This window comes from Ranitomeya imitator, chromosome 2 (assembly GCF_032444005.1).
Source record: "Ranitomeya imitator isolate aRanImi1 chromosome 2, aRanImi1.pri, whole genome shotgun sequence".
Classification (NCBI taxonomy): domain Eukaryota; kingdom Metazoa; phylum Chordata; class Amphibia; order Anura; family Dendrobatidae; genus Ranitomeya; species Ranitomeya imitator.
Window position 1 is genome coordinate 452,995,244 of NC_091283.1, and position 17,214 is coordinate 453,012,457.

Below are 17,214 nucleotides of genomic sequence, written 5' to 3' on the forward strand. Positions count from 1 at the left end.
CTTGATCCCCTCGGCTGAATTCGCCACCACCTATCATCATATAAGGAGCAAGTATATTTAAAAACAACAGGATATCCTGTAAAAAGTCATTTCGAAGCGTTCTGAACCTATATTATATCCTTGGCTGGAAAGCTTGGCAATAGGCAGCAAACTATAGAATTAAAAATACCTCTCAATTTCCACTTACAGATGCCATTCTGTGCACCGTGTAGGTGGCCGGATAGACTTATGGTGCATTGTGGTTGCCCCTCCTGCTGAGATCCTGCATAGAGACCCTACAGATTGTACATGGGTGCTCCACAGTATATGCTCACCTCAATAATGTCAAGTTAGAGCTGCGTCACCTTCTAAGATAAGAGAAAACCCTTGTACAGCGCCATCATTCACTAGCACCAAAGTAAGGTAGGACACAAGTAAACCACATGCTTCCATACATCACCAGCTGATGCCAAATCTATTGATGCAAAGACCAATATTGATTAAGTGCAGGACAGGAAAAAGTAATCAAAATAATGAATAACTTTTATTGCAAAAAAGATTAAAAGTTAAAAAAGTTTATGATGGTAATTGTCCCAACACAGAGAAGACAATTGACACGCGTTGGTCAATGAACCAATGAAAAAAAAAACCTGAAAGTAATAATCCAAGTAGAAGAGATGAGAGAAAACGTAATCAATTCACAATGGAAATAAAAATGGAATGTCAGGGGAAATTGTACTGAAGTGAAAAGTCGATCAATATAAGAACATAATAGTCGGCAGCCTTACAGCCAAGAGGACGGGCTCACCCACTACACACACCCGACGCGCGTTTCACCAATGTTCCATAGATGAATATAACCGCCTCACTCCTTTTTTATCTTTGATCTGTCTTCAGGTATTCCAGTCGAGATTGTCGGACAGGAAGTGAGGTAAGTCCTAAAAACCTGAATTACATCCTCTTCCAAGTCCCGTTCTATTCCCTACAGCTGCACAAGCCACGTGTAAGGTTTCAGGCTGTGACCGTCCATTCTCATCTTGCTTTGTAATGAATTGTCTTTGGGCCGTGAAGGTTTTGCAATCATGGTAACTTCATGGCGGCTTTAAATGATAAAATGTAGCGCAATGAGAAATTGCACAATTAGGCAATTATTAGCAGGGTTTTTAGTTCTCATCTTCCTCTTCCATACAGCTACATTTAGACTTCAGTGAATCTGTAGGCTCTGTTCTCATAAATATGAGTTCAGACGGTAATTGGCAGCCTCCACCGTGTTGCCAACATGTGCACTTAAAGATAAAATTATATATTAGCAAAGAGGGTTTTTTTTTGTGTTTTTTTTATAGCCATAATGTCCCTGCTTCTCACACATACTGCCCATACTCCCAACGCAAGCAATTATCCCGCTCCGTTTACAGTCTATCATAATGAACTGCCCGGTGTGATTGATATCTGCGGTCTTGCAAATACTGATGCCATTTGATTATGCCGAGACGTTGAGGCTCTTAGCTACAATGACACCACACCGCGGCTTTGCCATCGTAAATCAGAACCACGGACTGCACGGATGGCACTGCGCATTGTCACGTACATCATTTAGCTGTACTCTTCACGCTTCGATATTAAGTAGCCATGCGCAAGAGTTAGAAAGAAAAAGTGGTTCCAGCGCCTGATAAAATGTTAGTGAAAAAAAATTAAAAACTAGATTCCATATTAATCCCAGAAAAAGAACACATATACATAATATATACATAATTCATAATATATTTGACCTCCTATTGGTTCAGCCTGGGTTTATAGGCGTCATGGACTATATTATAATTCAGCTCAAAAGACGTCGGAGTGCGTGCGAAACGCGTAGTTTATCAGGAGCTGGAACCACTTTTTCTTTTGGATTTTTTCCGTTTGGTCAAAACGGAGTCCCGTGTCCTGTGGTGATCGGGCAGAAACCTTCCATTTATCTAGTTACATAATCTCCACGTCTTGGACCTCTGGGCTCCGGCTGTCATCCTCAGACCTGTGTCACCACCGTTCCATAAAGGTTTCCTTCCTCGGAGTTACTGTAGAAAGCAAAGGAGCCTTACTGTGTGCCGTGCACATACAAATCTTTAATTAAGCATACGCTATAAAACTATAATGAAGCACTCAATTAATTAAGGGAGGTGAAGTGTTTCATTAGGTATGAAGCACTTGGAGGCCAGGTTATGTGGTTCATCATCCGAGTGAGATGAGGAGAAATTGAGGAACAAGCAGCAGGTGATATTGTAATAGTGGTTTTCTCTCTCATTTAAAGCTGTCCCACCCCAGGCTGTATTGGCTCAGGACACATCAGTGGAAAGTATGCAAGACACAGAAGGTAATTTTGGTGAAACCCTTGAATGTTCTTCTTGCAGACATTAAGTCTCCAATCACTGCTCTTCCATTAGGCGGAAAGGTCGGTGAATATAAACTATGGAGAATTTTACATTTCCTGTTGTCTTTTTACAGTTTACAAAACTGCCCATTGGCTCGTAAGCGCAAGGTGCAAGATACAGAGGCCGAACACCCAGCATCGAAGAGGAAGTCACATCCTCTGAAACTGGCTCTGGATGAGGGCTACAATATGGACAGTGATGGTAGCGAGGACACAGAGATCATAGATGAGGAGTCTGGCTCTGAGGACTCTGATGGGACATTGGTGGAGACCGAAGAAGAATCTGAAAACCCTGAAGCAAAAGAGTCTCCAAGCCCAGAACCTAGAGAAGGTATTTATTCCCCACCTAATAAGAATATGGAGACTTATTATCCATAAGTGGATTCGGTGCTACATAAGTTTTCACCCCACCCATTCCCTTATGCCAGATATCATATTATAAGTCCCTGGATAAGTGTTCTCTTTTATTGAATTTATCATGACCCAAAAGCAAAACATATTTTAAAAGATAAAAAGTTAAAAATATTATTGCAGAATGAGGATTTTTTGGTGATTTATTGTTACGTTTTCATGTAAAAATTTAACGTGAATCCGTCACCAGTTTTTTCCCATATAAAAGAGGGCCAACATCCTAAGCTCTCACGTGCAATGCAGTTCCCAGTTCCCTCTGCAGATCACAAAAAAGACATTTTATTATACTCACAGACAGCACGGTCCGATCCGATGGACGTCGCCGCTCTTGATCCGGTGGTGCCTCCATTCTTGTGATGCCGCCCTCCTTCTTGCTTCGTGTGGATGACGCGTCCTACGTTATCCACAGTGTCCTCCATCGAGCACCTGTGCTGACGTACTTATCTCTGCAACTCAAAAAAGATAGCCACCCCCATAGGCATGTACAGAAAATAGAATTAAAAAATTTGCAATAAAAAAAATCATATAAAATAAAGAAAGAAAATAAAAGAACAAAAAAAGTCTTAAAAAGGGGAATTTTAGTATCTGACATTATTGGTAAAAAAGTGATACATTTGGGATTTCATGCTACCTTGTAGTCACTAATCTTTGACAGTGCTAATCATGGTTTAATTCCAGTTAAAGAGTAACTAAATGTTTAGCAATTTTTTTTTATATTTGAATGCCCTCTTAATTGCAAGCAAAATAGTGGGGACTTGGGTCCTGAGTTCTGACTTATCACTCAAAAAAACCTATCTGGGGTTGTGGAGTTCCAGTCTGAATGCGCATACTGAGCAGACGACCAATTCAATAGAGAGCATAAGCGATCTATCCATGCTTTATATTGAATCCGTACTCTGATATGCGCCCCTATAACCTGAGCTGTGCACCTCTCATTGGGAGAGTGGAGGGGGGTTGGAGGAATCTGAGGGGGGTTTCAAGACTTGGACCCCCACCAATCTGCTTACAATTAAAAGGTCACGGAAATATCAAAAAAGTGATAAAGGCTTAGTTACTCTTTAAAGGGAAACGGTCACTCGATTCAGGCTGACCAAACCATGGGCAGCATGAATAGCAGCCGAGCTGCGCAATTGCAGCCAAGTATATTTTTCTCTGAAGTGCTCCAGGGTTTCATAAAAAAAAATAGTTTGAAATTCTGCATCTTGCACTGCTCCAGTTGATTGACAGGTTTCTTCCATGTGTGTACATAAGGAGAGACCTGTCAATCACCAGGAAGGAGAGGTGAGAATCTGGCCAGGGATTGCATCGGACTAATCTCATCTTTCCTGATGGTCCCCGGCCGAACATTCAAGCTATTTTTTCTCTGAAACCTACCGCACCGAAATCGTTCTCCGATTCATGCCCCCAGCGGTTTGAGCAGCATGCTTTGAGTGACGGGTTTCTTTTAAACTTTGTAACAATATAATTATATGTATTTCGCAGAAACGCTAGGCAGAAAGACGATAAACTTTTTTTTTTCTGCTTCTTTTTCTTTGCTTGCAGTTGAAACCTCTCCTGCTAAAACATCTTATGAAGAACTTCCAACAAGCGACGAGACCCCCACAAAAGCCACATACAGCAGTTATCAAGAAATCATTGCCAATTCTCTTTTAAACTTGGGCCAAATAGCAAAACAAACATTGGTTTCAGAGGGACATTTACCAGAAAGTGAACTGGATACTCCTAAACCAAGCTCTGGTTTAGTACAGATAGTTCAACCCGAAGTAGAGGAAGCAGCGGTGGAAGAACTGTGCGACAAGGAGATCATCATACAGACAGAAGATGCTGAAGAAGTCATTGAAGTCACCAGTGAGCCCAGCAGCGAGTCTTGTCTTGAACCCCGAGATGACTTACATTGTGATGAGACTTGCAAGAAGGACATGGATGATGAAGATGACGATGAAGAGGATGATGACGACGTTGATGACGATGATGAAGATGATGATGACCTGGATGATGATGAAGAAGCAGAAGAGCACTCTTCTGAAATGATGAGCCAAGATGCCCCCCACGCTTCTCAGGACTCCCCAAAAATCCACTGTGAAGGACAATTTAGCCCCAAACCAGAATATTCAGTTATTGTGGAGGTCAGGTCAGATGATGATAAGGATGATGATAGCCATTCTCAAAAATCGGCTGTAACAGATGAATCAGAAATGTACGACATGATGACGCGGGGAAACCTTGGCCTTCTAGAACAAGCGATCGCTCTGAAGGCTGAACAAGTGAAAGTCGTCCGGGAACAGAGCAGGACCACACCAGACACCATCAAGAATTACCAAACTGAAGAGAAGCAGAATCGGTCGATAGACACAATGAGAAAAAGCTTTTACGGTAAATTTGTTTTATTTCGTGTAACGGTGAAAACATTTTTATTTACCCAGAATGCATAATTCCCATTTTGATGTAGGTCTAACAAAATGGATCCACTGCAAATATAGATAGAATAATATTTGGAATTGAGAGTCCTCAGTGGTTGATACCTTTTAATGGCTAACTGAAAAGATGGTAACAAATTGCAAGCTTTCGAGAAAAATGTTTGGCCACAGGTAGATCCAAACATTTTTGTATGCCTGATCATAGCACCATGGACCTGTAATTAATTGTATTGAAATGTAACTTCAAATCTCAGAGAGACAGGAGAATCTGGGAGTATAAACTTATGATGACCTTTGACACACTTAGTGCAGGAATGAATGTGTCGCATGGATTTATGTCTTTATACATCAATTAAGGAATTTGCACTTCAGACCTTATGGGGCATCATAACAGAACCAGACCCCAATCAGAGGACAGCAAAACATTCACTTCTTATCTACAAACTGTTCCAATATTTATGGACACAACTGTTTATCACTCTCCCATAATGACAATTCTGTGCTGTGTTGTGTATAAATATGTGATTCTTCATATATTATATTAGTCTGAGCCTGATGAAGAGACTTGAGTAGTCTTGAAAGCTTGCAATTTGTTACCATCTTTTCAGTTAGCCATTAAAAGGTATCGACCACTGAGGACCCTCAATTCCAAATATTATTCTATCTACTGGCTAACACGGTACCAAGATATACAGTGGGGCAAAAAAGTATTTAGTCAGTCAGCAATAGTGCAAGTTCCACCACTTAAAAAGATGAGAGGCGTCTGTAATTTACATCATAGGTAGACCTCAACTATGGGAGACAAACTGAGAAAAAAAAATCCAGAAAATCACATTGTCTGTTTTTTAACAATCTATTTGCATATTATGGTGGAAAATAAGTATTTGGTCAGAAACAAACAATCCAGATTTCTGGCTCTCACAGACCTGTAACTTCTTCTTTAAGAGTCTCCTCTGTCCTCCACTCATTACCTGTAGTTATGGCACCTGTTTAAACTTGTTATCAGAATAAAAAGACACCTGTGCACACCCTCAAACAGTCTGACTCCAAACTCCACTATGGTGAAGACCAAAGAGCTGTCAAAGGACACCAGAAACAAAATTGTAGCCCTGCACCAGGCTGGGAAGACTGAATCTGCAATAGCCAACCAGCTTGGAGTGAAGAAATCAACAGTGGGAGCAATAATTAGAAAATGGAAGACATACAAGACCACTGATAATCTCCCTCGATCTGGGGCTCCACGCAAAATCCCACCCCGTGGGGTCAGAATGATCACAAGAACGGTGAGCAAAAATCCCAGAACCACGCGGGGGGACCTAGTGAATGAACTGCAGAGAGCTGGGACCAATGTAACAAGGCCTACCATAAGTAACACACTACGCCACCATGGACTCAGATCCTGCAGTGCCAGACGTGTCCCACTGCTTAAGCCAGTACATGTCCGGGCCCGTCTGAAGTTTGCTAGAGAGCATTTGGATGATCCAGAGGAGTTTTGGGAGAATGTCCTATGGTCTGATGAAACCAAACTGGAACTGTTTGGTAGAAACACAACTTGTCGTGTTTGGAGGAAAAAGAATACTGAGTTGCATCCATCAAACACCATACCTACTGTAAAGCATGGTGGTGGAAACATCATGCTTTGGGGCTGTTTCTCTGCAAAGGGGCCAGGACGTCTGATCCGGGTACATGAAAGAATGAATGGGGCCATGTATCGTGAGATTTTGAGTGCAAACCTCCTTCCATCAGCAAGGGCATTGAAGATGAAACGTGGCTGGGTCTTTCAACATGACAATGATCCAAAGCACACCGCCAGGGCAACGAAGGAGTGGCTTCGTAAGAAGCATTTCAAGGTCCTGGAGTGGCCTAGCCAGTCTCCAGGTCTCAAACCTTTGGAGGGAGTTGAAAGTCCGTGTTGCCAAGCGAAAAGCCAAAAACATCACTGCTCTAGAGGAGATCTGCATGGAGGAATGGGCCAACATACCAACAACAGTGTGTGGCAACCTTGTGAAGACTTACAGAAAACGTTTGACCTCTGTCATTGTCAACAAAGGATATATTACAAAGTATTGAGATGAAATTTTGTTTCTGACCAAATACTTATTTTCCACCATAATATGCAAATAAATTGTTAAAAAAACAGACAATGTGATTTTCTGGATTTTTTTTTTCTCAGTTTGTCTCCCATAGTTGAGGTCTACCTATGATGTAAATTACAGACGCCTCTCATCTTTTTAAGTGGTGGAACTTGCACTATTGCTGACTGACTAAATACTTTTTTGCCCCACTGTATATCTTTCCTTTTCTAGATAGGACGCAGGTTTGGAAATGGAAACCGTAAGGTTTACTCCAGCTAGTTGTGACAACTTCTGAGCTTCGCGATCATGAAAAAGACAGTAGTTGTCGCTACATTAAGATGAATATGAGGTGAAAATCATGAACCGTTTAGAAAAATGTTAAAATTGCTGCAAGTATAAAGAAAGAAAGCTGAAGCGGAAACTATGTTTTTTGGCTTAAGAAACTTAAATCTTGCAATGAATGTCAAATTCGGTCTAGAAAGTATGTAAAATTATAATTGAACGTTTTACTCCAAGCGGAACAGCTTGGAAACAACACTGCAAAAAAAAAATATGTCCTAGAAAATCATGTTTCCTATCTGTAGATGTTAACACGTTTTGCAAAAAAAGGAAAAAAAAAAATGTCCATTGCGTATTTCTGCAGATTGAAGTTCATTATGCCGTTGCCAAGGGTGATAAGCAACATTTTCTGCTTCATAAGCAATTTACAAGCTAGTTCTCCCTCTCCGCTTCCTCTCCTTTATCCAACTGATAGCTTTAAGAATATGACTCTCCCAGCAGTGTTGCCACAGTGTAAAATAATCTCTTTGTGGCTGTCTGCTGGTTTACCGGAAACAGATTAGCCAAACGTGAAAGGGAAAACGATCTCACCCATTGATTCCCTGCGTCATTTTCAGCTTTGTCCTGACATTTTTTTTTCTATATCTCAGTGCAGCAAATTTAGTATTTGACTCTGTGTCAGAAGGTGGGAGGGGGGAGATGTGCTGAAACAGAAGGAATATAAGTTTTTTTTTAAATAAAAAAGGTCTCAAATTATTTTATCAGTAAGATCTCAGCCACGGAAGGGAAAGTCATACGGAACTTTTAACTTTTTCCTTCACCTTAATGTGGAGTACGAGAAAAACAAAAAGGAAATGATTGAGATCGTTACTTTGTTCATTAAAAGTAGTAGAATGTATAATAGAAACACTTAGCCCTCCATCAGTACATTAACAGCAATCTGTCACCAGGATTTGCGGTTTAATCTGACAGCAGCAAGATACAGGGGCAGAGACCCTGAATCTAACTATGTATCATTTACTAGGCTATTTCAATAAAATCAGTGTTTTATCAGCAGGAGATTGTCACTACATGACTAGGTGACTAGGTGCCTCGCGCCTCCTGGTCCAGCCACACCTACACCACTGATTGGCAGCTCTCTGCCCATAGACCGTATTCACAGAAAGCTGCCAATCAGGAGTGTGGGTGGGATTACACAGGGCTCAGCATTCTGAGCACTGCTAGATCTGCAGCAGAGAAAACTCAGAACTGCTGCAAGTGACACATCACGGGAATCAAGATCTCTGTCCCTAAATCATAATCATAGCAAATACCTGCTGACAGATTCCCTTTAAATGGAGCAGTAACATACATGCATTTAATTCAAAAGGGAAAATAAGATTGACTGGTGTTTGTCCTAGCGATTATACAACAATATTATTCATCAAAAAGCAGGTAAAGACATTAAAAAAACTACAGCACGATATAATGTAGGTGTGGATATTTAGAAGAAAGAAAAAACTGTAAACAGCTGCTTGGATGTTCCAGGACAAAAAAAAAAGAAATGTTTTTATATGGACTAATTACCCCGGCGCATTGGGAATAGGCAGTTTGTGCATTTGTAGTCACAGAGCACATTGAGGAGTTGTGGTGACAGATGGTTAATTCATATATAGATTTGGTTTATTTGCTGTTTTATATACAAAGACCGTATAATCTTTCACCCATCAAGCTGTCTGATCCTGACCCAACAATCAGTAGCAAGACCCAAAGTGTATCTAGAAACAGCATTCAAGTGGCAGAGCTGGGGGAAGGTTTCTAACAATAAAGAGAATAGTCCAGAATTGGAGCAATCATTTATGAATTGTTATTTCTATTATAAGATGCAGCAAGACCTGAAAAAAGAGAGATTAAATGTCCAACGCCTGGCTGTGATGGTACCGGACATGTAACGGGACTATACCCTCATCACAGAAGCCTCTCAGGATGCCCACACAAGGACAGGATCCCTCCGGAGAGTAAGACACGTCATTGTTTTCCTAAATCCCATGGCTGTCTGTTTTGTCTTCATAGAACTATAGAATGTTAGGGTTGGAAGGGAACGCCAGGGTCATTGTGTCCAACCTCTGCTCAATGCAGGACACACTAAACCATCTCAGACAGTTGTCTGTCCAGCCTCTGAAGACTTCCATTGAAGGAGAACTCACCTCCTCTCGAGGCAGCCTCTTCCACCCATTGATCACCCTCACTGTCAAAAAGTTTTTTCTGATATCTAATCTGTATCTTCTCCCTTTCAGTTTCATTCCACTGCTTCTCGTGTTTCCATGTGTAAATGGATGATCCCTCTACACTGTGACATCCCTTCAGATATGTGTAGACAGCTATTAAGTCCCCTCTTCCACAATCTGCACAGGATCCGTCATTTCAACGTCTTGACGGATCCTGTGCAGATTTGGAAGACGGAAATGTGAAAGTAGCCTTAGCCGTCTTTTTTGCAAGCTAAACATTCCCAGATCCTTTAACCGTTCCTCGTAGGACATACTTTGCAGTCCGCTCACCATCCTGGCAGCTCTTCTCTGAACTTGCTCCAGTTCTACTTTCCCCCTTCTGCTTATTGTTTTCTCCTTTTGAAGCAATATTATTTGTATGGAAAGCTAAGATAGTGTACAAAGGCAGTGACAACTCTACGGACACGTTTCTGACTTATTATGTGTTGTATGGGCGGCACGGTGGCGCAGTGGTTAGCACAGCAGCCTTGCAGCGCTGGAGTCCTGGGTTCTAATCCCATCCAGGACAACATCTGCAAAGAGTTTGTATGTTTCCTCCGGGCACTCCGGTTTCCTCCCACATTCCAAAGACATACTGATAGGGAATCTAGATTGTGAGCCCCATCGGGGACAGTGATGATAATGTGTGCAAAACTGTAAAGCGCTGCGGAATATGTTAGCGCTATATAAAGATAAAGATTATTATTATTATTAACAGTGGTTGTCACATCCCAAGCACAATTCCCTTTATAGAGGATAGTATAGAAGAAATAATTTATGATCATGATTAATCACAATCAATTTATCTTGAATAAATAGTTAATCTTCTTATTTCATTTTAACAGTTCTGGCCATGCACGAGAATGTACTCAAGTGTCCAACGCCCGGCTGCACAGGACAGGGCCACGTGAACAGCAATAGGAACACACATAGGAGGTACTGGACCATCGTTAGCGGCCCGGAAACGCATTCTCATTATGAAACTTATCATTTAAGTTTACTCTTTTTTTGGATTGGTTTGTAGTTTATCTGGATGCCCCATTGCTGCAGCTGAAAAATTGGCCAGATCCCATGAGAAGCAGCAACAGCCTGGAGATCTCACCAAAAATAACACAAACTCAGACAGGATACTCAGGTAAGACCCCACATCGCATGGGTTCTGATGGGGCATCCCAAAGTGCATGTCAAAAAGCCACACCAAATGTTTATTGGTTTTATCTTTAACTTTCCCTTTGAAAATTGTTTGGAGTAGCGGAGATGTCACTGAGATGTTACGTTACCAATCCTGGGAAGTAAAGCTGGGCATATACAGTCATGGCCAAAAGTATTGACACCCCTGCAATTCTTTCAGATAATACTCAGTTTCTTCCTAAAAAATGATTGCAAACACAAATTATTTGGTGTTATTATCTTCATTTAATTAGCTGGCTACTAGGGAAAGCATGGGGTAAAATAAAGACAGACAAAAGCTCCAGCACCAAGTCACATGTGGCATAAAATGTGGCCTGGTATCTGCAGTGACAAAACAATCTGATGGAAAATGCCACAAACAAACTGTCAGAGAACCTAACAGAAACAGGATGAGAAATTGCCATGTGGGGTAATGCAGATATCACTTGTATTGATTGCTGCCATGATCTAAACCATACAGTCATGGCCAAAAGTATTGACACCCCTGCAATTCTGTCAGATAATACTTAGTTTCTTCCTGAAAATGATTGCAATCACAAATTATTTGGTATTATTATCTTCATTTAATTAGTCTTAAATGAAAAAACACAAAAGAGAATGAAGCAAAAAGCAAAACATTGATCATTTCACACAAAACTCCAAAAATGGGCCAGACAAAAGTATTGGCACCCTCAGCCTAATACTTGGTTGCACAACCTTTAGCCAAAATAACTGCGACCAACCACTTCCGGTAACCATCAATGAGTTTCTTACAATGCTCTGCTGGAATTTTAGACCATTCTTCTTTGGCAAACTGCTCCAGGTCCCTGATATTTGAAGGGTGCCTTCTCCAAACTGCCATTTTTAGATCTCTCCACAGGTGTTCTATGGGATTCAGGTCTGGACTCATTGCTGGCCACCTTAGAAGTCTCCAGTGCTTTCTCTCAAACCATTTTCTAGTGCTTTTTGAAGTGTGTTTTGGGTCATTGTCCTGCTGGAAGACCCATGACCTCTGAGGGAGACCCAGCTTTTTCACACTGGGCCCTACATTATGCTGTAAAATTTGTTGGTAGTCTTCAGACTTCATAATGCCATGCACACGGTCAAGCAGTCCAGTGCCAGAGGCAGCAAAGCAACCCCAAAACATCAGGGAACCTCCGCCATGTTTGACTGTAGGGACCGTGTTCTTTTCTTTGAATGCCTCTTTTTTTCTCCTGTAAACTCTATGTTGATGCCTTTGCCCAAAAAGCTCTACTTTTGTCTCATCTGACCAGAGAACATTCTTCCAAAACGTTTTAGGCTTTTTCAGGTAAGTTTTGGCAAACTCCAGCCTGGCTTTTTTATGTCTCGGGGTAAGAAGTGGGGTCTTCCTGGGTCTCCTACCATACAGCCCCTTTTCATTCAGATGCCGACGGATAGTACGGGTTGACACTGTTGTACCCTCGGACTGCAGGGCAGCTTGAACTTGTTTGGATGTTAGTCGAGGTTCTTTATCCAACATCCGCACAATCTTGCGTTTGAAATCTCTTGTCAATTTTTCTTTTCCATCCACATCTAGGGAGGTTAGCCACAGTGCCATGTTCTTTAAACGTCTTGATGACACTGCGCACGGTAGACACAGGAACATTCAGGTCTTTGGAGATTGTAGCCTTGAGATTGCTCATGCTTCCTCACAATTTGGTTTCTCAAGTCCTCAGACAGTTCTTTGGTCTTCTTTCTTTTCTCCATGCTCAATGTGGTACACACAAGGACACAGGACAGCGGTTGACTCAACTTTAATCCATGTCAACTGGCTGCAAGTGTGATTTAGTTATTGCCAACACCTGTTAGGTGCCACAGGTAAGTTACAGGTGCTGTTAATTACACAAATTAGAGAAGCATCACAAGATTTTTCAATCAGTGCCAATACTTTTGTCCACCCCCTTTTTTATGTTTGGTGTGGAATTATATCCAATTTGGATTTCGGGCAATTATTTTTGTGTTTTTTCATTTAAGACAAATTAAATGAAGATAATAATACCAAATAATTTGTGTTTACAATAATTTTCAGGAAGATATTGAGTATTATCTGACAGAATTGCAGGGGTGTCAATACTTTTGGCCATGACTGTACATTGGCTTTGGTCAAACGATGCTTCGGCTGAACATTCGGCCAACATAAATATCAAACAACTCTCACATATACAGGGGCACTCTGTTGTCCAAGCACTTCTGTGTTTTCTATGAGAAAGCAGCTGACTGACTTGGTGGCCAGCAGCTCATCTTCAGGAGAGCAATGCAATCAGTGGATCCAAATCAGCTAGGCGCAATTGACATCTCTCCCGACCAGACATTAGACTGTCAGGTGAACCCATCGATATTGGCGAGCTCCGCCAACATTAGTCTAATGTGTATTGAGGCCTCAAGACAGAAACCACAATCCCTGCTCTGGAGATATAGGAAGGTTACAAGAGGCTACGATGGAGCTTCATTCCTTGTATAACCATATTCAGATAAGAAAAGAAGTGTTTTGTATATATATATATATATATATATATATATATATATATATATAGATACACACCGGTACATATATACAGTGATAAGCAAAGGGTAACAATGTTTTGAACTTTTGACTTTCAGGCTCCATATCTCACCATCCACTGCTGCTTCGATCGTGTGACTGCCATCATTTTATAGAGAATCATCTTGGCTATCCCATACATACATTTGACTTCCAACTATTTAGCATATGATTAGTTATGCAGATTCTTGTCATGTCACTGCATTGTTACCATTTTGCTGTTGGTGGAAAAATATTTTTCTTCCTCAATACTACAAAATACAACCTGTTCTCACATTCCCTAATAGCTCAGTGTGTTATTAGGTTGCTTCCCAAGTGAAAGATCTTTGGTTCAAATCGAGGAGCAGCCATGAAGATGATTTCCCTAGAAAAGAGAAACAGCATTATCCAGCTCATCGATAGCGGTCTCTTGGCCAAGAAAATTGCCAAACTGTATCATATGAGCGCCATGACAGTTGGAAGAATAGAAAATGAAGGCCGTCCATCCATTCAGAAGCCAAAAGGTCCAGGCAAAATATCAACAAGTTGGCTCATCCCAAGGTCTATCAGTTCTGGGGCGACAAACACGGCAGTGGTGGTGGTGGCTCGTATGCTTCATACTAGTGAGATCACAGACATCGATGCAAGCACTGTGCAACGACATTACACAAAGTCTGGAATGGTGACCCCAAAAAAGGTGAAAAAGCCTCAACTTCAATATTCTCATAAGAAGCATCAGTTCGAGTTTGCAAACAAGAACGAAAACTGGACATTTAAAGATTTGAAACAGGTGATTTGGAGAGATGACATGAAAGTCAATAGACTGAAGTCTGATAGGTGCAAATGGGTCTGAAAGAAACACGGGAAAAAGGGGCTGACAAAAGAAATTGAAGGAAATGTCAAGTTTGGTGGAGGAAGTCTGATGATGTGAGGTTGTTTCACAGCCAAAGGCATTGGCTGCTTGATCAGGATCAATGGTGGTCTCAATGCTGAGCTATATGTGAGTATACTACAAGACGAGTTACTTCGTACACCCAAGTAAGTATGGGTATGAAAAGGACGACATAGTGTTCTAACAGGACGACAACACAAAGCATACGTCGAGATTGGCGAAGAAATGGTTCCACGACAATGAAGCAGCGGTGTTGGATTGGCCGCCACAGTTCTCAGTCCTCAAACAAATCACACACTTGATGGTAGAGTTGAACAAAAAACTGTATACATACCAAAGTGAGTCAAACAGTATGCACCAACTTTGGTAACATGTAGAAGAAACCTGAGATCACATTTCGGTCGACACATGTTTGAATCTGATCAAGAAGAATTCAGGCAGTGTTGAAAGCCAAAGGTGGAATTACAAAATACTACCAAAATAATAAAAATGTAAATTTAGATCTTTAGGAGCAAAACAGTAGCAATGCAGTGACATGACCAGAATCTGCAGAACTAATCATATGCTAAATAGTTGCAAGTCAAATTTAAGTTATGAAACAGCCAAGATGATTGTCTATAAAATGATGACAGTCTCAAGTTCAAAGCAGTAGTGGATAATGAGATATGCAGCCTGAAAGTCAAAAGTACAAAACAGTGCTACCCATATGCTCTTCACTTTTACCTGGCTTTTATGTCTAACGGGAGAGACTAATGTATTGTTGTATTCACGGGGCGACCCAACTTTTGAGTCACAACTGTGCCTATAAACATTTAAAGGCCGTGATACATTTTAGACTGAAGATAGCCGAGCCCATAGTTGCAGGACCAGCCGAAAGTCTAATACGTATGGAGGCCTCCCGACTCTATGCGACAGATGATGTCACGGTAGAGAAAGATCCGGCCAGTTGAATTTCAGTGGCTCAACATTTTTCTCTCCCCAAGATATGCCGGTGCCAGAGGAGTCTGACAGAGTCTCTCTCATGGAGGACACAAAAGAGTTCCGTCTAGTCAGGCATTCCTGAGTATAGAAGAGAAACAGTTATGTAATGTGTATGGAGGCATATGCTAGTCATAGCTCTGCTATATTTATAATCCTCTAACCTGCATGCCAATCACTGATCATACTCTATTCCTAGGCCCATGTGCTTTGTGAAGCAGCTGGAGATTCCCCAGTATGGCAGCTATAGGCCTAACATGGTTCCTGCAACGCCAAGAGCCAATTTAGCCAAGGAACTGGAGAAATACTCCAAGGTTACCTTTGATTATGCAAGTTTTGATGCTCAGGTTTTCGGCAAACGCTTGCTTGCCCCAAAGATTCAGACAAGCGAAACCTCACCCAAAGCCTTTAAATGTAAGTATGGGTCATCATATTGTACACCGGCAACACGTTATATGGTGAGATATAGGCAGATTGACTGTACACGGGGGGTTCGGAAATTATATTTGTCAGCACAAACACATACAGTGTCGGCAAAAAAATCTTTACAAGTTCAGTGAAACCACAAAATCTTAATATTCAAGTGATTCAAGTGTTTTATTGTGGATATTTTATTACAATTAGTATTTTGTCATGTCACCCTTACATTTTATCACCATCTGCAGTCGTTTAGGCATGGATTCAGCACCCCACACCATCACACTGTCAGGGTGTTTAACAGTCTTAACTGTATATTTTGGGTCATACCGTGACACGGTACTCGGACAACGCACGACCTTTGAGCCCCCCCTGACCAGCCTGAAAGTGCTCTCATCGCTAAACATCACTTTCTTCCACTCTTCAGATGTCCAATCTTGATATTTCTTACAAAAGGCAAGCCTTTTCATCTTCATTGCTGCTGTGAGCAGGGGCTTCTTTGTGGCACGGCAACTTGGTAGACCCGGGTCCTTCTGCAGGCGGTGACGAATTGTCCTAGTTGCGATGTTCTGGAGGAGCATAGGGTACTTTGTTTTGTAGTTCAACGGCAGTTGTAGAAAGATGTGACATCACTTCACGCTTCAGAAGCTTATCAGTCCTTGGTGAAGTCTTCTAAGGCTAGGTTCACATTACGTTAGGGCAGTCCGTTAAGCACTTAGCGCTAGCGGATTGCGCTAACGCAATGTTTATTTTGGGTCCGCGTTCGCCGTCCCCGCTAGTGCAGATCCCCGATCAGCGCTAGCGAGGGACGGACCTCGGACGCACCTTGGACGCTGCAAGCAGCGTCCGAGGTCCGTCACAAAAGAACGGCACATCGCTAGCGCGTGCCGAAAATGGCATGTGCTAGCGATGCGCTACAGGCACAAATCACATTGCTGTCGATGGGTGCGCTAACGGATCCGTTGCACGGCGTTAATTGCGACATTTTCGCCGTGCAACGCAGTCCGTTAGCGTTAACCCATTAACGCAATGTGAACCTAGCCTTAGGTGCGCCAGAGCGTGACTTCCTCTGCGGTACCATCCCAGGAGGCAATGATGCCGCCGACCACTTCAGTTGATAAATTGCTTCTCTTGACACTCCCAGATCTCTAGCTACAGCAATCACCGAATCCCCCTTCTCGACCAGAGTCAAGGCACGGGATTTCTCTTCCATTTTAAGCTTCTTTCGACTCATTGTGGGAGATAACAAAAAACTGAGGGAGATAATAAAAGACTGCCTAATAGCAAAACTGGCTGAGCTGCACATAACAACCAATCAGAGTGCAGCTTTCACTTTACCAGAGAAGTGAAAACTGAGCGTTGATTGGTTGATATTTGCAACAAACCCAGCTTTAATAT

The 17,214-nt window shown here is 41.8% G+C and overlaps 1 protein-coding gene across 2 annotated transcripts in view; it reads left to right on the forward strand.

The window, feature by feature from the left end:
- The window catches only part of MYT1 (myelin transcription factor 1), a 95,596-nt gene that overhangs the window by 42,587 nt on the left and 35,795 nt on the right, over positions 1 to 17,214 (forward strand). For both annotated transcript variants that reach the window (XM_069751107.1, XM_069751108.1), the window contains exons 4-11: positions 877 to 910; positions 2,270 to 2,332; positions 2,464 to 2,720; positions 4,343 to 5,173; positions 9,434 to 9,568; positions 10,663 to 10,753; positions 10,842 to 10,952; positions 15,599 to 15,813. In XM_069751107.1, the coding sequence (XP_069607208.1) occupies positions 877 to 910; positions 2,270 to 2,332; positions 2,464 to 2,720; positions 4,343 to 5,173; positions 9,434 to 9,568; positions 10,663 to 10,753; positions 10,842 to 10,952; positions 15,599 to 15,813 (1,737 nt within the window). The remainder of the gene's footprint in view (positions 1 to 876; positions 911 to 2,269; positions 2,333 to 2,463; positions 2,721 to 4,342; positions 5,174 to 9,433; positions 9,569 to 10,662; positions 10,754 to 10,841; positions 10,953 to 15,598; positions 15,814 to 17,214) is intronic.